The 22,472-nt window shown below is 37.0% G+C and overlaps 8 protein-coding genes across 8 annotated transcripts; 7 read left to right on the top strand and 1 right to left on the bottom strand. All coding sequences in view use genetic code 12, as the record gives it.

Annotated features, from left to right (window-relative positions):
• Positions 1–208: 208 nt before the first annotated feature.
• On the bottom strand, positions 209–3,832 carry NMD5 (Nmd5p; the record flags this gene model as incomplete). Its single annotated transcript, XM_064993925.1, has 1 exon — positions 209–3,832. The coding sequence occupies one exon, from the start codon at positions 3,830–3,832 to the stop codon at positions 209–211; it is 3,624 nt and encodes a 1,207-aa protein (XP_064849997.1).
• A 209-nt stretch (positions 3,833–4,041) lies between these two features.
• MDM31 (Mdm31p) lies at positions 4,042–5,694 on the top strand (the record flags this gene model as incomplete). The annotated part of the gene is made up of 1 exon (XM_064993924.1): positions 4,042–5,694. One exon carries the CDS (start codon positions 4,042–4,044, stop codon positions 5,692–5,694), a length of 1,653 nt encoding a protein of 550 aa, XP_064849996.1.
• A 1,080-nt stretch (positions 5,695–6,774) lies between these two features.
• On the top strand, positions 6,775–8,319 carry DASC09_003200 (uncharacterized protein; the record flags this gene model as incomplete). Its single annotated transcript, XM_064993923.1, has 1 exon — positions 6,775–8,319. The coding sequence occupies one exon, from the start codon at positions 6,775–6,777 to the stop codon at positions 8,317–8,319; it is 1,545 nt and encodes a 514-aa protein (XP_064849995.1).
• A 1,208-nt stretch (positions 8,320–9,527) lies between these two features.
• On the top strand, positions 9,528–10,888 carry PMI40 (mannose-6-phosphate isomerase PMI40; the record flags this gene model as incomplete). Its single annotated transcript, XM_064993922.1, has 2 exons — positions 9,528–9,561; positions 9,630–10,888. 2 exons carry the CDS (start codon positions 9,528–9,530, stop codon positions 10,886–10,888), a joined length of 1,293 nt encoding a protein of 430 aa, XP_064849994.1.
• Positions 10,889–11,429: 541 nt separating this feature from the next.
• On the top strand, positions 11,430–14,786 carry YCS4 (condensin subunit YCS4; the record flags this gene model as incomplete). Its single annotated transcript, XM_064993921.1, has 1 exon — positions 11,430–14,786. One exon carries the CDS (start codon positions 11,430–11,432, stop codon positions 14,784–14,786), a length of 3,357 nt encoding a protein of 1,118 aa, XP_064849993.1.
• An 846-nt stretch (positions 14,787–15,632) lies between these two features.
• DASC09_003170 (uncharacterized protein) lies at positions 15,633–17,201 on the top strand (the record flags this gene model as incomplete). The annotated part of the gene is made up of 1 exon (XM_064993920.1): positions 15,633–17,201. The coding sequence occupies one exon, from the start codon at positions 15,633–15,635 to the stop codon at positions 17,199–17,201; it is 1,569 nt and encodes a 522-aa protein (XP_064849992.1).
• A 289-nt stretch (positions 17,202–17,490) lies between these two features.
• On the top strand, positions 17,491–19,398 carry DASC09_003160 (uncharacterized protein; the record flags this gene model as incomplete). Its single annotated transcript, XM_064993919.1, has 1 exon — positions 17,491–19,398. One exon carries the CDS (start codon positions 17,491–17,493, stop codon positions 19,396–19,398), a length of 1,908 nt encoding a protein of 635 aa, XP_064849991.1.
• Positions 19,399–20,034: 636 nt separating this feature from the next.
• LEU1 (3-isopropylmalate dehydratase LEU1) lies at positions 20,035–22,281 on the top strand (the record flags this gene model as incomplete). The annotated part of the gene is made up of 1 exon (XM_064993918.1): positions 20,035–22,281. The coding sequence occupies one exon, from the start codon at positions 20,035–20,037 to the stop codon at positions 22,279–22,281; it is 2,247 nt and encodes a 748-aa protein (XP_064849990.1).
• Between the last annotated feature and the right edge of the window lie 191 nt (positions 22,282–22,472).

The following is a 22,472-nucleotide window of genomic DNA, read 5'->3' as shown; positions in this document are numbered from 1 at the left end:
TAATCTAGGGCGAAATTTGTGCGGCTTATTCCATTACACAAATAATATGATGCTAAGAATTCCAGAAATATACTACGGTCCTATTATCATAAGATATATCAGAAAATTTTGTATTTAGTCGTGTTGAGCGAAAATGTATTGTTCTAAAAAAAAAAAAAAAAAAAAAAAATTTAATGAAAGTTGGATTGTGAACATATTATTTGGCGGATCAGGTTTGACTGAAAATGGCTTGAAGCATTGCCACTTGAGACTCAGTCAAGCTTTGAGAGAATGCTTGATATTTCGCATTATCCGCTTGTTCAAGATGATTCAAGGATTCCTTGACTACCGCAAAAATGTTAATGGTATCTAATGGATTGCTGGCCAATGGGTCTTCCGTGATTTCGTCATCAAAGAAGAGATCATCCTCATCATCGTCATAATCTTCATAGTCATCATCATTGAATTGAACTTCAAGCTTCTCACGCTCGGATTTCAAGAAGTCGATGAATTCACCATTTCTGATATCCCCACTAGTAACAATGGCACCATTACCAAGCTTTTGATTATCTTCACTCATCAAGTTTTGTTCTTGCTTCAACCAGTCATCATTATCATCATTTTCATCGCCATCATCATCGTTTGCTCCCCCGAACCCATGGAATTGGTTTTCAAATAACTTTTGGTCTTCAGCATCATAATCAAATGAAGCTTCATCAAATTCAGTTCTTCTCTTTTCCAAGGAATTGATTGCTGCTGGAAGTTTTTCAATGACATAGATCAATCTACTGTTTATATCGTTAAAGATCAAGTCCAATTGGTATTTTTGGAACTCTTCACTAGTTAAGTTATTCAATAAACTCAACAAACCAAGAGCGGAAATTTTCAAATCAAACACTCTTTCTAATGAAGCATGAGAGTTCTTCTTCTGAGGGATAAGGGCTTTGAACCAGAATTGAAAAAAGAATACAAAATTGTACTTGATCAATAAATTCAAGGTAGTGTGCACGTCGTAAACTAATCCACTAACAATCAAATTAATAAAATTGACTTGGATTTTATCGGTAGATGCTGAGAGAATACTTTGGAAAACTTTCACAAACACTGGATTGCTTTCATAATACTGTAATTCAGGGAATTGAGAAGCCTTTTGAGGGTCATCAGAAGTAATTTGAAGAATAGTTCCTCTTAACAAACAAGTAATACTCATATCCAATAACTCACCGATATAACCTTGTGAAGCCTTGATTTTCAAAGTGAGAATTAAGTTAGTAGAGACTTCATTGAACAATAACAAATTGTCTTGTTCTATATTCCCGTTACCTTGTTCATCAGCAAAGTATCCGTTGTTGAAAATGATCTTCAACATCTCGACGAACTTCAATAAATATTCATCGTTGTTAATAAGTTCTTCCCCACCAAAATTCAAGTAATTATTCAAAGCAGGAGTAAGTTCCGAAAGGTAAGTGAAAATAATAGAATCGTTTTTATGGGCCTTGAAATTATTGTCAATGATAGATTCCATCAAGATTTTCCACATATTTGGGCTGATTTTACGGGAAAGGAAAGTTGAATTTTCAATGAGTTCGAAACATTCTAAATAGAAATCATCCAAATGGTGGTCAAGAATAGCCTTCACCACAAACAAAAAGGAATCTTCCAATTGAATGATGGAATCTGCAGAATTTTCGAACGACAATAGGATAGTGATCATGGTGTTCATGATCCCATTGACAACCATAATCTTGTCAGCATTCAAAGACTTTGGGTCTTCTTCTTCTTCGAAAACATTTATTATTTGTTGTGATAAGTTTTTCATTAAATCAACACCAAATGGTTGTAATTGCTCGGAAAACATTTCCACAATTTCCTGCATGACACCACTAATGACATCCAAATCAATTTTTTCAGACAAGCTCAACAATTTTTGCATAACTAAAACAATATCCTTGGAAATGAGCTCTCTGAACCCGTCAAACTGTAAGAATGATTGTAAGCAAAGCGCAGCTTGTGTTTGAACTGGTAATAGACTATCTTCTTCTTCTTCGTTAACGTCGAGATGTTCGCCCTCCAATGAGATAAATTGACTAACAGCTGGTCCTGCCGAAGCTGTTTGCTCATTAAAAATACTAAGGTTAACCATAATACCTTGATAAATAGTGAAAAACATGGAGGAGACTTCTTCAACGCCGGTGAACCTGGCAAGAACATCAAGAGCTCTTAATCTCATGAATCCGTATCTATTCAACAAGTTTGGAATCACAAAAGAATCCAAAAATCCTTTCAAGCTGTCGTGGAACTTATTATTAGGATTGACCAAAATGTGCAGGATAGTACCAATAATTTTGAACGCAGCCTCCTTCTTTTTGGCACTTTGCAAAGTTTCTTGCTCAGTATGAAGACTCACCAACAACTCATGGGTGATTCTCAAGATAACACCCAAAGCAGAAGATTCCCTAACTTCGGCCAAAGTGGTGATTAATCCTAAAGCTGCCATGTCATGTATCCCAGAATCATCATCGAAAATATTCATGCTAATGTGAATGTATTCCATAGGATCTTCTTCAATTAATTTTAAAACAGAGTCCTTAATGGTCAATATTGGGTAAAGGAACTTTGAAATTATGTCTTCCAAGTTATTCTTGAAGAACTTCTTCCACAACTTGTTAATTTTGATGGAATTATCCAAAAACAAAATTAAATAGTATAAACAACTATTGGCTAAGAAAAGTTCATTGTTGCACCAACTGGTGATCAATTGGAAATACAAACCAAGGATTTCTGGAACAAAATCATCCAAGAAAAATATTTTGAATTCCAAGTAATTTTTCTCCTTTGATGAGCTTGAGGAAGAAACTAAAGAGTTCATTGGGGTACCAAATTTAGTAAACAAGTTTGATAAATTAGCAAAACTCCATTTTTTTGCCTTAACCCACTGTGAATTTTTTATTTCCATCAAAGCTGAGGAGTCGTCATTATTGACAATGCTCAAAATATAAGGTGGTAATGGTTTATTGATGATTTGTAGTTGCAAGTTCACCCAACTAAAACAGACTTCCTTGGATTGTAAAGGCGCTGGTAAATCATAGTAAGTGACAAATTTGAAACATTTGACAATAAATTTTAGTAATTCACCATGCAATTCTTCAGCAACAATACTCAATTTATCATCCACTGATTGGGCGGTGAATGGTACTTCTAACAATGAGTTGGAGATTTCTATCAACACCGGGAACATCTTGGAAATTATAGGATCCAAGATGTCACTTCTACTTTTATTTGGAGACCATCTGAAGGTTCTGCAAATTTCCTTCAAGCAGTATAACCCAGAATAGATTTTGGCAAAATCGTTCCCGCTATTGACAATCATGTCAGCCACACTTTCTAGAAATATATGCTTATCGTTAGTAGCACGGAAATCAATATTTATGATGGTGGACAAAATTGGCAAGAGTTGGTTTTTCTTTAGATTAAGAAGATCATGAATATCCTCGTACTTTGAGTTAGAGTTGTTCAATGACAAGTGTGTGATGTTCATAATGATTTCCATGAGCTTGGATTTGATGACATTCTTCTCTTCATCGGAAATAAGGATATCTTTGTTGTTGCCAGAAGAAACCTGTTGCAAACCACTGACATTTGACCAGTTTTGAGAGATAATATTTTTGATGTTAATGGCTGTAGATAATTTTACCAAACTTTCAACCTGGGGGTCTGCAATTAAGTCTAGACATGATGACAAAAAGCCTGGCTGGTGAGACAACTCGTACAAACTTGATTCAGCGTGTTGACGAATGGACTGATCTGGATTATAAGTACCAGCGAGCACATCGCGTAAGGATTGGAAACTCATTGTAAAGCCTATTCACTTCTGCTGGGAAGGTGTATCTAAAGCTTGTAAGAGGAAATCACGTATGAAAATTTTTTTTTTTTTTTTTTGCTCTATGCAAATCATCGGATTTTCATAGAAATTTTTGATTAGCAGACAACGGACTTTTTTAGAATCTGAAGGGTGGTTTTTTTTTTTGAGAAGCATCGTATAGATTCGGTTCACTATAGCAAATGATTCTTGGACGGCGAAAGGTTCTATCGTGGCGGAAAGTGTACGGGGTTGCAACTGCTGGTGTCCAGAATTATGGATCCGGCAGGTTGGCGATGATGGCGGCCATCAAACATACTACTACAAAGACTCAAAGTATCAGCTCTAGATTTTATAGTACAGAAGACCATAGATCATCATTCAATTTTGGGAATATTAGCGAGAAACTCAATGAGTTAAAGAACGTTGCTGGAGTTAGTAAACGGGCTCTAAGGCAGCAATACAATGAGCATTATTATCAACAATACTATCAAAATCTCACAAAAGAACGTTCACAACGTTTCAAAAGATATTTTTCAATCATCTTGGCGGCAGTAGTATCATGGATTGTGTTCTCATATGTCTACAATAAGCAGATTAAAGAATTCATTGCCAGGACATTAGGTAATTACATCACCAAAAACTCGCGATTTACCGTGATTTTTGAAGAGGCAAGTATATTGCCAGGGTGGAACAAGATCTATTTTAAGAAATGCTTTATATCAAAAAGACCCAAGAGTGCGAAGAAGTTTGTGAAGGGCAGTCAACAAGATGCCATAGATAATGCAGTAAAGGAGCAGGAGCTGGCGGTGGAAGACTACGATGATGGTAACTATACACAATATGATTTGACCATCAATGAAATCAACATGAGCATTTCGTTTACGAAATGGTTCAATAGTAAAGGTATTTTAAAGGACGTGGAAATGAAAGGAGTGAGAGGAATTATCGATCGAACCCATGTCAATTGGGATCCGAACGACGATGCAAGAAATTACTTGAATGTTCCATCCCCAGGAGACTTTAACATTGAAAACTTTCAAATAGAGGATTTCTTGGTGACATTATATCAACCTGGGGGATTCAGACCTTTCAATATCAGTATTTTCAATTGCCAACTAAGTAAATTGAGACAAAATTGGTTTTTGCTTGATTTCTTGTCGGCAAACAACATCAATGGTTCTTACGATGGATCGCTATTTACGATAAACAAAATATTTGATCAACAGAAGAATGATTATTTCACAAGATGCCGAATTGACGGCTTAAACGTTGATCATTTGAATGCTGGCATGGATGGGCCTTTGGGATGGATTGTCAAAGGAACAGTTGATATGTGCGGAGACATTAGAGTTCCAAGAAATAATCATAAGGTTCAAGAATTTTTCAAGCTTATCAAGGATGAAATGGCCGAAAACATTTTCGGGTCGGATAGCGCTAATGATGTTAGTGAAGATTATGAACGAGAATACAAGGCGTATTATCACGAGGATGACAAGTTTGGCCTAAGGTTAAGGCTTCAACTTAACAATGTGAAAGCGAAGATCCCTCTTTTTACGAATGAGTTGTCGTATATAAATTTTGCGCTTATGAGGCCGATTGTCGGGTACATAAATTCCCGACAGACGTTTGTGGCAATAAATTGTGAAGTAATTAAATCAATGAAGGACTTCAACGGTTCATGGACTATTTATGATTCTCTATTGATGGATGATATTTCTGAAAAAGTTTATGAAGAATTTGGTAATTACGTTATTGATGAAGAGCAAAAGAGTAAAAGAGTTAAGAAGATTGGATTTTGGGCACTTCAGATAATGCTCCAGGTGTTCTTATTTGGCTTGAGTAGTATAGGTTGAAGCAGCATTACATGTATATAGAGTACCATAATTAATGAATGATGATGATGATTATATGATACCATACCCTTAAGTAATGAGTAGTAGATATTATTGCAACAAAAAGTTACCACTGGTTGACATTCTTATTTGAATATTTCTGTTTAATGTTATTATTTGTACAATTATCTTCAATTTTATTTTATCTCGGCCGCTGCTTGCAACAGATGGGATGGAGCTATTCATCAATTAATGCCTTTTCTGCTTTCCTTGCGTTTAAAGTTGACCAAAATTTATAGACTAACTGCCAATGCACGCTATTAGCAAGGCTGCATACTAAATTGGATTTTTGGTGCGTCTAAAAAGCTATGGTCGTCAGTACCAATCCATTTGGTCACCCAAACTGTTTCAAAGGCAAACCATGAGGAGTGTGATGAGGACACCTATTGACGGTTTGCAAAGCTTGTCAAGAACCGTTGTCTTTAGTCCGATCGATTATTATTACTCGCCCAAATATGCAATCGCCAAACCGAGCACCATTTCTTTCTATTGAACGTATACACTATAAGTATACGGGAAGAAAAAAAAAGTAAATAGAGAAAGTTAGTAAATTGAGAAAGGAAGTAAATAGATTCCTAACATTTTGCAAAAAGAAAAGAAAAGGTTTGAGTGCAAAAAAAAATCATAATAAGCTGACCTAAAGATACTTAAACAATGTTTAACATTTAGCCCAAAAACACCCCTGTAGGTTTGCGCAATTTCCAAGTCTCACTCTATTAAATCACTGGTTTAATCAGATGTTTTGGTGATTTCAACGTGACTATTTTATTTTTCTTTTTATATTCACATCTTTCTCTCCAGACTTGCTGAAAAAAGCACCACGGTGACATTAGTCTGCTTTCTCACCGCTAGATTATGCTTACCTCACTAATTTTGAACGTAAGTCTTATGCAGCTACATAATTAGTAGCTTATATTTGGGAACAAAGAAAAATGAAACCTGATGGATCCCAACTAATATAAGACCCTATTATCGCGTCAGTACAATATTTTGGAGGAGTATATATTTGAAAACATACATTGGGCAAAATATTCATAAGCTATGAACTCACTACTGAATGAAAAAGTCTTCACTTCCTCGGGGTTTGAGGACTTTGACCAGGAAATCATTGACACAACCCCAGACGATTTCTACACTTCGGAAAATACAAAAAAATTGAGAGTTGAAGAACTTGCCAACCGTTACAATATCAATGAAAAGAAACTTCTTTGGAAGCTTGATGTTCATGTGGTTTTTCCCTTTGCCATAGCGGCCTTCATCTCGTTCTTATGTCGTTCCAATCTTGGTCTTTTACAGATCGAAGGGATTTATTTCTCCCTTGAAATGACAGAATTATCATTATTTACAGCTTATGCGCTTTTCTTTGCCCCTTATTTCGCTTTCCAATTCATTTCAAATATCATTTTGAAAAGAGTTCGTCCTCACTTTTGGATCGCACTTTCCGTGTTGTTGTACGGCTGTGTAACTTTGGCTACCGCTTGGGTGAAAACTAGAGGCCAATTTACTGCATGTCAATTTCTTCATGGATTATTCCAATCAGGTGTGGAAACCGCGATGTACTATATCTTGGCCCAGTATTACGAGCCTTCAGAATCCCAAAAAAGATTCGGGGGTATCTACTCGGTACAATGTCTTGCAGGTGCCGTCAGTACTGCCATCACTTATGCTATCGATACTACTTTGATCAACAAGTACCATCGCGCGGAATGGAGATGGTTGCTAATTATCGAAGGTTCTATGGCAATTGTTTCTTCGGTGATCTTGTTCTTCATCATTCCTGACTTTCCTGAAAATGCTAGATTTATTGATGAGGACGAGACCTCATTTCTTGTCAAGAAATTGGAAATTTATCAAGGTAAATCTGGTTTTGACTTGGAAGTTTCCAACAAAGAATTGTTCTCAATGTTCGTCGACCCAGTGGTTTTGCTTCCCGCTATGGCTTCTCTCGGGATTTGTTATGCCACCTACTGTTACGCTTTCTTTGAGCCAATTTTCTTGACGGAGATTATGGGCAGCAGTATTGCCAATGTCAACAAAATGTCGGTTTTCCCATGGATTTGTGCTTTTGTTTATGGGAATTTCATAGGATATTTGTCAGATAAACTCAAAATGAGATTCCCATTCGTGGTTTTGAACCTCCTTTTGACCTTGGTCGGCGGTGCACTTGCCTTCTCTCATCCTCTTAGTACTGTTCCTGATTATACCAAGTATTCTGGGTTATTCTTAATTGTTTCTGGATCCTATGCTGCAACACCTTTGTTGATTTGTTGGGCAACAACCAACCTTGGTGGCCATACCAGAAAGAACCTTGGAATTACTATGACTATCAGTTTCGGAAGTTTGAGTGGTCTTGTGTGTATTTTCCCATTTCTTAATGACAACCCACATAGATACACTAAAGGATTCAGCACTGGGTTTGGATTCTTGCTTCTTTCGTTAGGTTCTTCAATTGCTTACTTCTTTGTGTTAAGGTCAGCAAACTTGAAAAAGAGAACCAACGATTATAAAATGAAATTTGGGGAAAATAGTCAAAGAAAGCAAATCATTCTAGGGGATAGAAATCCAGCTTTTGATTATAACTATTGACATCAAAGTTCCTTTTTTTTTTGTTCTTTTTCTTTTTCTTTTTCTTTTTGTGAAGACAATTGTCTATATTATTATTACTCATCTAATTGATTATTTTATCATTTCGTCGTTTCATTCTCAGTTCATGTTGGTTCTTATTCTTTTCTGATATCCACGCTCTATAAGTTTGTTTCTTCTTCTTTTAGCTGGCTTTCCTTTTTCATCCATTGGTGGTTATTTTTGGGATCTTTTTTTTTTTGTTGTTGTTCATTTATTTATTTTATAATAAAGGTGGTGATGCCTACGCCTCAAATATTCGGGTTTAATAGAAGAGCACAAATTCTCGCTGGATGTATACTCTAATCAGTGTTTACTTTTTATCTTGACGGGGATTATCGTAGTACAACTAAGAAAAAATTTGTAAATCTTCTTTAAGGACCTTTATCGTTTGTGTTCAAATAGCAAAATCAACTGGAATATCCTGAATTTCCATTTCGGAATCGTAACCTAATATCACCCTATGCAGCTACCGCAACACACTAAAAATAGGTGCACTTCATCATTAGTAGTCCTTCTATAGTTCACCTCAGCGAGCAGCGATTTTTAAATTAATTAATTAATCAAATCTTAGTGCATCTCTTTATTGTATATCACACAAACGACACTGCGATCTGTGGATGGTTGATGAGACATAACAATCAACCTTACCCTGTTAAAAAAAGCATCGCATGTGACCGGGCAACACTTGGTGACCGCCCGCCAGTTGCCATCCAGCAACCACCATGGCACGTGTGTGCTGGTGTATATTACCCGAATCAGCGTTATTAATCGGAGCGTATGTACGCCCGCCCCACTCATTATAGCTGTCTCCGCATTTATGGTGATTGATAAGCGCAGAACTATGATTCGCTAGGCAGAAAAACAAATATGGTATGCACCCACTACTAATAAAACAACATTTTTGCAAGAATTACCTAATACCTCTATCTCAATCCCCTCTGCTGACAAGTGTACATTCAGTAATCACTACTGGATAAAACCGCATGCCAGCTCCCCCCGGTGGTCACGTGCTGGGACGACCGACACGTCAGTCGATGGGAATTTTCTTTTTCTATCATTTCATCGAGACCTTGTGTTTATATTTAGATATTAATAATATGTGTGTGCGTGAACATTTGTGAGAACCAAACAATTGACAACCAATAGACCTTCAATACATTCCTTTCAAAATGGCTTCAGACAAATTATTCCAAGTCCAAGGTGGTGAGTAGATGATATTCCCCATGTATTGCAGTTTTTGAACCAGCTACTAACAAGTCGTTCTCCAACAGGTTATCAAAATTACGCTTGGGGCAAAGTTGGCTCAGCTTCTGCCGTGGCTCAATTTGCTGCTAGCTCTGACGCTTCCATGAAGATTGTCGAGACCGACCCATACGCTGAATTGTGGATGGGTACTCATCCAAAGGTTCCTTCACTCAATATGTCCAATGGCAAGACCTTGAGAGATTTGATCACTGCCTCTCCAGAACACTACTTGGGCTCAAGTATCATTAAGAAATTCGGCTCATCCGTGGAATTGCCTTTCTTATTCAAAGTGTTATCTATTGAAAAAGTTTTGTCGATCCAGGCCCATCCAGACAAAGCTTTGGCTGCACAATTGCACGCTGCTGACCCAAAAAACTACCCTGATGACAACCATAAACCAGAAATGGCCATCGCTGTGACAGAATTCGAAGGTTTCTGTGGGTTTAAGCCTTTGAAGGAGATTGCTACTGAATTACAGAAAATTCCTGAATTTTTGGCCGTTGTCGGGGAAGCCGCTGCTAACGATTTCATCAACAACATCAAGCCAGAAGCCCAAGAAGGTTCACAAGACGATATTCAAAACAGAAAATTATTGCAAAAGGTCTTTGAAAAAGTCATGACCACCAGTGACGAAGTTATCGGTTCCGAAGCCGCTAAGTTGGTTCAAAGAACTTTTGATGAACCTGAAATTTTTGGCTCTAAGTTGGTTAACTTGATTCACAGATTGAACAAGCAATTTCCAAACGATATTGGTTTGTTTTGTGGTGCCTTGATGTTGAACTATGTGGAATTAAATCCTGGTGAAGCGGTTTTCTTGAAGGCTAAAGACCCACATGCATACATTTCCGGTGACATCATCGAATGTATGGCTGCCAGTGACAACGTTGTTAGAGCTGGGTTCACTCCAAAATTCAAAGATGTCAAGAACTTGGTTGAAATGTTGACTTACTCTTACGACCCAGTTGAAGATCAAAAGATGGCTCCACAATCTTTTGCCAAGTCTTCTGGTGAAGGGAAATCCGTATTATATGACCCACCAATTGAAGAATTTTCTGTTTTACAAACAGTTTTACCAAAATCTGGTGAAGTTAGATCTTTTAAAGGTTTCGATGGTCCAAGTATTGTGATTGTAACTAACGGGGCAGGCTCTATTAGTTTGAAGGGTGAGAATGTCGAATTAACTGCCGGTTGCGGAAATGTCTTTTTCATTGCCCCAGGAGCTGAAGTGGATTTCAAGTCTACTGAAAATCACTTTGTTTCCTACCGTGCTTTTGTTGAAGCCTAAATTTGGAAAATGTTTCTTATAAATTGCTGTTTTTATCTTCTATTCCTATCACTGCTTTCTTAGATCTCTTCATGATTTACCTTTAGTCTTTGTTATCAAGCTTCTTTTTTTTTTCGCCTTGTTAAGCCAATCATGCTTTTGGGTTCAGTTAGTATGTATGATAGTTCATTTAGCTCATCATTTTATCTATTTCTCTTCATAGACTGTTTAATTATTGTTGCAGTGCTTATCAATGAATGTAATAATCATTGTAGTGATGTATTTCTGAATGAGATAGTTAGAAAGGCTCTAATTATCCTTTTTTTTATTTTAACTGTTCGAATCATTTTATTGTTTGAAGGCATCAAGAAAGCTATCTTGTCATCCATCTGGATCGCGCAAAAATACGGTTAGTGACCCTTGGCAATGGCGTACCAAATAAACAAAAAAAAAATAAAAAAAAATACCAAGGGCATTTTTGTTGATGCGAAAGGTAAACAAACGTCTTTGTTCTTCCATCAACGTCGCTGTGGTTGACTGAAGACCAGGAGAAAAGATACAAATGGAATTCAATCTAGCAGAATTTACCAAAGGCTTTCAGGAGGCTGACAGAAACACCTTAACTGTCAGCTCTCCGGAAGATAAGTTGATGAATATCACCGATATGCTTGCCCTTACTCCGGACGCCGTTGCCAGAGAAGATGTATTTGATTCAGTCAATGATCTTTGTCTAGGGTATGGTACTCTTGAAGAACAGTTGCAAAATCAGCTTGTTTATATTATTTGCACTTCTGCCGTCAATCAAGCCGAAAATACTCAACATATTGTGGATATTTCTGAAATTGATCTCTTTTTCCAGCACAGAAAAATTATCGAGATATATGGATATTTGCTAAACATATTATTAACCTATATTGGAGAAGAAGATATAAGCGCCTGCCAAGCCGTGGGTACCAAAAAACCGTCAGTTGCCGCTATACAGAAGTTCAAGAATAATTGTAAACTTATTGAAGAATGTTTTAATGCTTGCTGTGCAATTTTCAAAATCAAATTGAAAAAGTTATTTGAAACTACCCCAGAGTTGGACCTTTATGTCTCATTGTTCACTAGACCGGCATATTCTATGATGGAATCTGAGCAGAGAGTCAAAGTACAAGCAGTAAGAATCCATCTTTTCACCGCTATTTGCCTTGCCATCAAATACCAAGGGCATGGATCAGCAGCTCAAGGTGCAATAATTCAAAACTTGACGTACTTCACTCATTTGACAGGTTCTATGGCAGAATTATTACAGCTTTTGGCAACTAATTATGACTGTCCTCAATTAACCGAAGAAACTCTCCAGGAAGTTAGTAACAAGCAATTTAGTGCTAATGATACCAATGGCCCCAAATCAATCTCACAATTTATTACCCGTTTATCTGAATTGTTACCAGACTTAGTGTTGAAGCAGATGATGTCTATTGGAAAATTACTCGATAACAGTGCACACCAATTGAGATGTTCTGTTGTCGAAGCTTGTGGTAATATTATTGTCAATATTTGTCTGAAAGAAGAATCGTTGCAAAGACATAGACCACAAGTTGAAAAATTATTGGACTTAGTTCAGGAAAGATTTGCCGACCAAAACCCATTTGTTAGAACAAAAGCCGTTCAAGGGTTGATCAAAGTTGCTGAGTTAGAAGTGAAATTTATTCCTAGAAGACAAATATTTACAGATTTGGCGGTCAGATCTTTGGATGATAAAAGTTCATTGGTCAGAAGAAATGCTATTAAGTTGATGTCTAAATTGGTGATGTCCCATCCTTTTTCCACATTTCATGGATCTTCCTTAGATCTTAAAACCTGGAAAAAGAGATTAGGAGAAGCCCGACGCAAGTTAGAATCACTTACTAATGCTGATGTTCCAGAAGATCCTGCTCAACCTGATATGTCTTTAAGCAATGTCTCGCTGGCGGAAATTAATGGAGCTGATCTTATTAAAGTTAAATTGACCATGAAGTATTATGAAGAAGCTATTCGCTTCATTGAGTCTATTGAAAAGGGGGCTGTTAGAGCGTCAAAGTTACTTCATTCCCGTAATAAAAACGAAGTTTTGGAAGCAATGGACTTTTTCGTTTTAGCTGATGCTTATGACGTTTCTAAATCTAAAGTCGGTGTTAAAAGAATGTTACATTTGGTGTGGATGAAAGGTACTAATGATGACGGTACTAGTATAACCAATCATTTGTTTGAATGTTACAAGAATTTATTTTTAACAGCACCACATAACTCTACTGCAATAGAGGCAGCCGCATACGTTGCAAAAAACTTGATTTCCTTAACGTACCAAACCTCGGTCTCTGATTTGGCGTCTTTAGAGAAATTGCTAAGTTCCATGTATGAGGATGAATTTATTGACAACACCGTAGTGAAGATTTTATGGCAAATCTACAATAATTCCATTGGAGGTAAAGGTGTTTCAAAGAAACAAAGACGAGGGGCCATCATCATTTTAGGTATGATCTCTTTGGCAAATCATGAGGTGACTTTGAGATACATTGATTCATTGTTGAATGTTGGATTTCCGAACAAAAAGATTGATGATATGATTCTCGCTAAATACACTTGTATTGCTTTACAAAGGGTGGTTCCTGCTCAAAAGAGTTTGCAGAATAAGGACTCCACTTTCAGGATCTCTAAAGAAAAGGAAGCATTAGAGAAATTGAGCAATTGTTTAGTTGAATATACCGAAGATCCTGAATGGTATCCATTAGCAGAGCAAGCATTGAACGCAGTTTACAGTATTGCTTCTCATCCCGATGTTACTTGTACAGATATTTTGAAAAAGAAAATCAAAAGTGTTTTTGAGAATGATGAGGATATTGTGATGCAAACTGAAGAGGAGGATGTTAGTTCCAGCAATAAGTCTTCAAAAAAAGAATCAAAAACAATCGCTTTGTCTCAATTGCTATTCATGGTGGGTCATATTGCTATCAAGACCATGGTTCTCTTAGAAAAGTGTGAAGCAGAATTCAAGAAGAAGAAAATTGAAGAAGAAACTGAAAATGCCAAAAACAAAAAGCAAAACCAAAAAGAAGAGAAAGATGAGTTGGAAATGATTGGTGGTACCAGTGAGGATGACTTCGCTGATGCGGTGATTTACATCAAAGAACGTGAATTATTATACGGTGAGAGCTCCTTATTAGCCAAATTTGGACCAATGGTAAAGGAGATTTGTTCCAATAATGTGAAATATGATAGTCTAATATTACAGAGAAGTGCAGTGTTATGTATGGAAAAATTAATGTGCGTGTCTTCTAGGTATTGTGAAGAGAATTTGACTCTATTGATAACATTGATGGAGAAATCTCCAGATCCAATTATCAGATCCAATGCAGTTTTGGGCCTTGGAGACATGGCTGTTTGCTTCAATAACTTGGTTGATGAAAACACAGATTACTTATACCGTCGTCTTAATGATGATAATATCATGGTACAAAGAACATGTTTGATGACGGTTACCTTTTTGATTCTAGCTGGACAAGTCAAGGTTAAAGGTCAGTTAGCAATGATGGCTAAATGTTTAGAGAATGCTGATCATGGAATTTCCGATATGTGTAGATTATTCTTTACTGAATTGGCAACAAAGGACAATGCCATTTATAATGGGTTCATTGATATTTTTAGTGGTTTGTCAAATGATTCAGATTTAGCTAAGGATTCGATGAAGAGAATTTTGAGGTTCTTGATTGCTTTTATTGAGAAGGAAAAGCAACAAAAACAATTGAGCGAAAAATTGTTTATCAGATTGAACAAAGCATCGACGGAAGAGGAATGGAAAGATGTTGCCTTTGTGTTACAGACGTTGCCTGTTAAGAGTGATAAAGTCACGGCTGCTCTTAATGAGGGATATAAGATGGTGGGGGTGAGAAACTAGTCTTTTTGGCATCTTTGTCAGCTTAGCTTATAGTTGTATATCCCGGGACCATATTCTTTTAGATACCATAAGTTTACTAGTGACCTTTGATTAATATTATTATTTGTACAGTATGAAAATTTTGGCGTGATATGTTTTTTTTTTATGAGTAAGTCTTATTCCATTGGTTTGTGTAATATAACATCAAAGTTGATTAGGCGCAACATAGAGGTATCAAGTAAAAGTTTTTGAAAGCAAGTGATAGCCTCACAAAAATTCCCGCGCAAATACGACTGAATTATTGAAAAAAAAAAGTCTGCATCATTCGGTATGCGATCGGTATTTCTTTTTGTTGTTACATAATTACGTGGATGAATCTAAAGATTCTTTGAGGGTGTACCTGTTTTTGTTTTTTTTTCAATCATTCACTTTCATTATTCCTTGGTGTTTTATGGACACATGCTTGAGCTCCGTATGAATCGTTAGTAGAGCCTTACGATTATCCATTAAACAGGAACTGAATTTTCGAGCATGCAGATCCTTGCTGATATACCCGTGCTATCAAAAATGTAGGAAAATTCTGAATATTGGGGAAATAGATAGATATAAATGTTTGATTTGGCTGTTGGTTCAGCGTGGGTTTATTTATCATTTCAAAAAAAAATAAGAGAAAGGAGTTTTAATTTTGTTCAAATTTGTCATTTACCCTAAACCCTTTAAATAACATTGCGATTGTGTTGAGATCGAAAAATACAAAAACCCCCAGTTAAGTCCCAAGAGCTTATTGGAAATACAAACAATATTTGATATATCCTGAATGGACTTAGCATCTTTTCTAATCGAAATTTTTTATGATCTTCAATAAGCATGAGTTATCTAAAAGAATACAATGCCGAATTCAACGACAGCAGCGACTCGTTATATTCAGGAGACACAGTATATGATGAAAAGTACCATGGGTCTATTGATGATATTCATTTGATGTCAGATGAATCCAAGAGGCTCAAGGTTGATGAGTTTGCGAAAAAGGACTCCATAAACCAGCATAACCTTCTACTCAAAATAGATTTCCATGTGGTTCCTCCGTTTGCTATTGTCTTCTTCTTAGCGTACTTGAATAGAAATTTTGGGCTTTTGCAAATTGAAGAAATTTATTCGTCCCTTGGAATCACCCAGCTACAGTTTTTCATGTCATACGTTGCGTTCTTCATTCCCTATATCATTGGTCAGTTTTTTTCGAACAATCTACTCAGGTTTATCAAACCTCATGGGTTGTTATTTCTAGGGGTATTACTCTGTGGAGCGACAAACCTTGGCACTGGTTTTGTGAAAAACTACCGGACTTTTGTCGGTTGTCAATTTCTTCATGGTTTATTCCAGTCGAGTACCGAAGCCACCATTTTCTATATTCTAGCCCATTATTATAGTAAAAGGGAATCATTACCGAGATTCTCGGCAATTTACTCCACAAGTTGTCTTGCAGGAGTGTTTGCAACATTCATTGCTTATATTGTCGATCTGAAAATAGTTGATAAGGTCAATCTCACCGAAGGCTGGAGATATTTATTGATTATTATTGGGGCCTTCACTATCGGAATGTCAGTGATTGTGTTTTTCACCGTCCCCGATTTTCCAGAAGGAGCAGGCTTCTTGACGGACAAAGAATCGGTGTTTTTAATCAGAAAGCTTGATATTTATAATGGTAAATCAGGTTACGAAGTCAAGTCCACTTTTGGTGATATTTTCAAAATGATATATGATCCTGTGATCTTGATCCCAGCATTGGCGAGCATTGGGATTGCCTATGTGACTCTTGCTTATTCATTATTTCAGCCAGTATTTGTATTGCAAGTTATTGGTGTTAGTGTGAGTCATTCCAATGAATACTCTATTTTCCCCTGGATCACTGCCTTTGTTTGGAGTAACCTTGGCACCTATTTTTACAATAAATGGTCCAATCGGTATAGGTGCGGTTTTTTCTTCTTCAATGTCGTCTTGACGATTATTGGAGGAATAATGATGTATTCTGTGCAGAGTAGTACGTTACCAGATAATTTGAAATATGGTGGATGTTTCTTGTGTGCTATGGGTGCATTCACTGCTGCTCCTATTCTTATATGCTGGTCAAGCACAAACCTTGGAGGTCACTTACGTAAAAGTGTTGGGATTGCTTTGCAGATCAGTTGTAGTTCCATTGGAGGTTTGATTGCCATATTTGCATTTTATGATGATGATGAACGGTATCAGCGTGGTTTCTTTGTTGGTTTCGCTGCAATTATACTTTCTGTGGTGTGTGTTGTAACTTATTTATTGGTTATAAGATGGGCTAATAAAAGGAAAAGAACTCAGAAATACAAGCAGGAATTTTTCGCGAAATCTGGAATTCAGAAGCTCATTCTCGGAGATAAGAATCCTTCCATTGACTATTTATATTAATCTCCTTTTTTTTGTTCTTCTCATAGCATTTTTATTTTTCTTATCTGTCTTTTTATTTTATTTTATTTAGCATAGCATAGCATTCTCTAGCATTTATCACTAATAGCATTTATCATCTTATCGAGTCCTTTGATGTTCAGATTGCACGTGACCAATTAGCGGAAAAACGTAAAATTTGCATCACAAAAGCAAAAAGAAAACAAACAACAGTCCACCCCCATCGCAGCCGTAGATCTACATATTCCCCACCACCAGCAGAGCAATTGACACCTTATTCTACTAGTCGAAGATGTTTCTTACAATTGTCTTCATTGCGTCGGTGACGTTTTTGTTGCCGTTCATAGCCCTCATCAATGAGGATTATCTTCCAGAGGTATTTATCCCTATAGCTAGTCAAATGAGACTATACTTGCCAGACTCCTTTGCTGTTGGAAACAGTACTGCGGATCCTACTGCTCCGGTTTTAGGAGTTGACAACATTGTTAAACCTACTCTGGAAATTACTGCTGCTCCATTTCTTGAAATCCCGCTTCCCACTAGTTTTATTGAACATATCCCAACCGGGGTCACAACTGAGGACATTAACAATAGATTCAAGGATCTTTTCAATATTGCGAAAAGCTATTCAGATGATGCCTGTGATTTCATTTTGAAGCACACGTACTATCAAAATAGTGTGGAATTCATTGGTTATTATATCAACTTAGTAACTGAATTTATTAGTCATTATGCTAACCTTGCTATTGAGAACATCAAGGAAATTGAAGATTCATTGTTCTTCAATGATTATGTTTATCCAGCGTATCAACGCTATTGGTTGCCAATTCAAGAATACGCCGAAGAATTATTAGAAAAGCATTATTTCAGCTTGAGCGATGAATCACAAGAAAATATTTTGAAAGGATTGATTGTTTTTGTTATCATGATTGCTCTATTTTTACTATTGCCTGTGCTCAAATTCATCTTCAACGCTTTTGTCAAGGATGCAAAAGAGTTTCATGACTCTGCAAAAAGCCAATACAAGTCCACAAAGACAAAAAATAATGAGGGGGACATCACTAAGACAGATTCCAGTTTAGATTCTGTTCAGAAAACTATCGATGAAGCTGTACGCAAACAAGGAAAAAGCAAAAAAAAATCTTCCAGAAAGAAGAAGAAGATTGCAAGTGGGTACGATAATGATAACTTCAGAAGATCTTCCTCTTCTTTTGTGGGTCTCAATCAAAAACTTTTGTCGGTTGATGATATTAATGAGAAGATTTTATTGAGGTTCAGGAAATCAGCTGAAACTCTCGTTGCAGATAAGATGAACAGCACAAGTATCAATTTGGAGTTACCTGGACAAGAAAAAAGCAATGTTGCCTTAAAATTTGAAGGAATTGTTGAACTTAGTACCGCTGAACGTAGTAGTTCTGTTAGCTCAAGCCTACGGGACTACTTGGGGTCTGTTGACTCTGATTCTGAAATTGCCAAATCCACCTTTGACAGTGATGATAACCGTCTGTCTATAAGTAGCCAAGACTTCAATGAGCACGTTGATGAAAAAATCCTGAATGTTCAGGCCAGGAACATTGGTTCATTTCTTCAAAGTAGCCAGACTCTAGACCCCCATGTGGTTGTTAGGAATCTTGACATATCAAATTATGAAATCGAGAGCGAGGATAAAAATGCAACACAAAATACAAAGGAGGATGAGGATTTTGAAGTTTCTACGGTCACTGAAACTGATATCATCCAACTCGCATCACCAGCTCAACACTTGGACATCGAACCTGCCTCTAGTGCTGAATCAGACACTTATATTGAAGAAATTATTAGTTATACAGAGACTTTAAGTACCCCTACTAATCACGATGACGTCAATATTCCTCTCACGCCAGCTGATCACAGTACAGAAACGATCCATTTTGTTCCAGCTTTTAGCCCTGTGGCCTCACCTGTTGCTCAAACCATATCTACAAACAGGCTTGATGGCTCCCCCTCTAAGTTGATTTTCAAGGCGGCGTTTAACACCACTAGTGGGATCACTCACAACAATGTTTACTCTGCGATTATTTTACCTCAATCACCAAGCAAAAGCAAAAGCAAAAGTGATGCTATGACACATTCGCCATTGAAGGATAGCCTAGATTTCCTTCAAACGGGACACCAAGTAAAAATAGTTGCGAATGATGCTTCAAGCAGTTATGTTGAATAAAACATTTTTGATTTTCTTGTTTGTTTTTTTAGTTTAATGTGTTTTGTTTTATATTCCTTTTGAATTTGATTTTTAATTCTTATTTTTCTTCAATGAATTTTTGTCTTCCTCTCTTATGAGTCCTCGATATTACAGGATTACAGAAGGATGTTTGGTAATTGGGATTTTCTTTTCTTCTTTTCTTTCTTTTCAGTCGCTACTAATAAATTTTTTCACTTGAACTTTTTGTTTTTGTTTTTCTTTGCCCTACATATTTTGACACAATCAAAGAGATTACTGAGAATCATAATATTTCCGAAGAGATTCTTCAAACACGCCGTAATTGTGTACTATACGATAGCTGACTGTATAGTAATTGTGAAATTACTAACATATCACTGTTCATATGATCCCCGTAATTAACCATGATAATTATTCCCGGTTCAGCATTGCTTTGAGTCATATTACGAACTTCCGGCTGTTCATTGGCTGATGCTCAATTTCGCCGCTTCCGGCGCACGCTCTCCGCTTCAGGGAAGCATTGCTCATCGCGTATAAAAGTTGAAAAATCTCCACACTGTCTTTGACCATCGTTGTCAAAATTTAAATACAATTAATCATTGATAACTCAATTGATAAATCTTTGAATAATAGTTCATGATGACAGCTGGAACTGCTCCTAAAACTTTATACGATAAGGTCTTTGAAGACCATATTGTCCACAAAGATGCTTCTGGCTCAGTCTTATTGTATATCGACAGACACTTGGTCCATGAAGTCACTTCCCCTCAAGCATTTGAAGGTTTAGAAACCTCTGGCAGAAAAGTCAGAAGAACTGACTGTACTTTGGCCACTGTTGATCACAATATCCCAACCATTTCCAGAAAGAACTTCAAGAATGTTGAAACATTTATCAAACAAAAAGATTCCAAATTGCAAGTCCAAACCTTGGAAAAAAACGTCAAGCAATTCCATGTTCCTTATTTCGGTATGACCGACTCTAGACAAGGTATTGTCCATGTTGTTGGTCCTGAACAAGGTTTCACTTTACCTGGTACCACCGTGGTTTGTGGTGACTCTCATACCAGTACTCATGGTGCCTTTGGTGCATTGGCCTTTGGTATTGGTACTTCTGAAGTTGAACATGTCTTGGCCACTCAAACTTTGAACCAAGCTAAATCCAAAAACATGAGAGTCTTGGTTAAAGGTAAATTACTTCCTGGTATCACCTCTAAAGATTTGGTGTTGCACATTATTGGGAAAATTGGTACTGCCGGTGGTACTGGTTGTGTCATTGAATTTGCAGGTGAAGCCATTGAAAACTTATCCATGGAAGCTAGAATGTCCATGTGTAATATGTCTATTGAAGCCGGTGCCAGAGCTGGTATGATCAGCCCTGATGAAATCACTTTTAACTACATTAAAAGCCGTCCATTGGCTCCAAAAGGTGAAGAATGGGAGAAGGCTGTCAACTACTGGAAAACTTTGAAGACCGATACAGGTGCTCACTTTGATTACGAAGTGGTTATTGAGTCTAAGGATGTTATCCCAACCATTACCTGGGGTACCTCTCCACAAGATGCTTTGCCAATCACCGCTTCCGTCCCAGATCCAGCCAACGAGACCGATGACATCAAAAAATCTGGTATGGTTAGAGCTTTGAAATATATGGGTTTGACTCCAAACACCCCATTGCAAGATATCTCTATCGACAAAGTTTTCATTGGTTCTTGTACCAATTCCAGAATGGAAGATTTGAGAGAAGCCGCCAAGGTGGTCAAAGGCCAAAAGATTGCCAGTAATGTTAAGTTGGCTATGGTTGTTCCAGGTTCTGGTTTAATCAAGAAAAAAGCTGAAAAGGAAGGTTTGGACAAGATTTTCACTGAGGCTGGTTTCGAATGGCGTGAAGCTGGTTGCTCAATGTGTTTAGGTATGAACCCGGATATTTTGGATCCAGAAGAAAGATGTGCTTCTACTTCCAACAGAAATTTCGAAGGTAGACAAGGTGCCAGATCTAGAACTCACTTAATGAGTCCTGCCATGGCCGCTGCTGCTGCCATCGAAGGTAAATTCACTGACATTAGAAACTTCCACTACAAATTTAATGACGAGGCCAAGATTTCAATTGAAGTTGACGATGAACCTGAAGCTGCTCAGCCATCCTCGAACAAGAGAGTTAGTGTGAAGCAATCAGTTTCGGATGATGAAAGTGAAGCCACTACCCAAAAAAAGACTACTCCTACAGAAAAACCAGCTGGTCTTGGTCGTTTTGAAGTTGTTACTGGTCTTGCTGCCCCATTGAAGAAGGCTAACGTTGATACTGATGCTATCATTCCAAAGCAATTTTTGAAAACAATCAAGCGTACTGGTTTGAGAGACGGTTTGTTTTATGAATTAAGATTTACTAAAGATGAACAAGGTCAAGATGTCACCACTGACTTTATGTTGAACGTTGCTCCATGGAACAAGGCTTCTATTTTGGTTGTCAATGGTCCTAACTTTGGTTGTGGTTCTTCCAGAGAGCATGCTCCTTGGGCTTTGAAGGATTTCGGTATCAAGTCCATCATTGCCCCATCCTTTGGTGATATTTTCTACAACAACTCTTTCAAGAATGGTTTGTTACCAATCAGAGTTGACCAAAACATTATCACTGAAAAGCTTATTCCGATTGCTGATAAGGGTGAAGATTTGGTCATTGATTTGCCTAATCAAGTCATCAAGAACACTAATGGTGAAGTTCTTGTTGGTTTTGAAATTGAAGCTTTCAGAAAGAACAATTTGGTCAATGGCTTAGATGAAATCGGATTGACTTTGCAAAAAGAAGAATATATCAAGGCTTATGAAAAGGAAAGAAAGAACAAATTCTCGTTCTTGGAAGGCGGTTCTACTTTGTTGAGCTTCTAATTTTACTTTTCTCTTTTCCCTTCTTTTTCTGTTTGTATTTTATATTTCAAACTCTGTTTTGATTGTTTTATGTATTTCTAGCATTTGCGTTTATTTATGTCTAACCTGTTCACGATTTCACTGATTATTATTATGTTTGTCTATTTGTAGTATTTATACATTTGGTACTCGATATTGGTTACAGATTTCCT

The sequence above is a fragment of the Saccharomycopsis crataegensis genome (genome assembly GCF_037102585.1).
Source record: "Saccharomycopsis crataegensis DNA, jcf7180000000072, whole genome shotgun sequence".
Taxonomy (NCBI): Eukaryota; Fungi; Ascomycota; class Saccharomycetes; order Ascoideales; family Saccharomycopsidaceae; genus Saccharomycopsis; species Saccharomycopsis crataegensis.
Note: the sequence above shows the minus strand (reverse complement) of the source record. Positions and strands in the feature narration are given on the sequence as shown.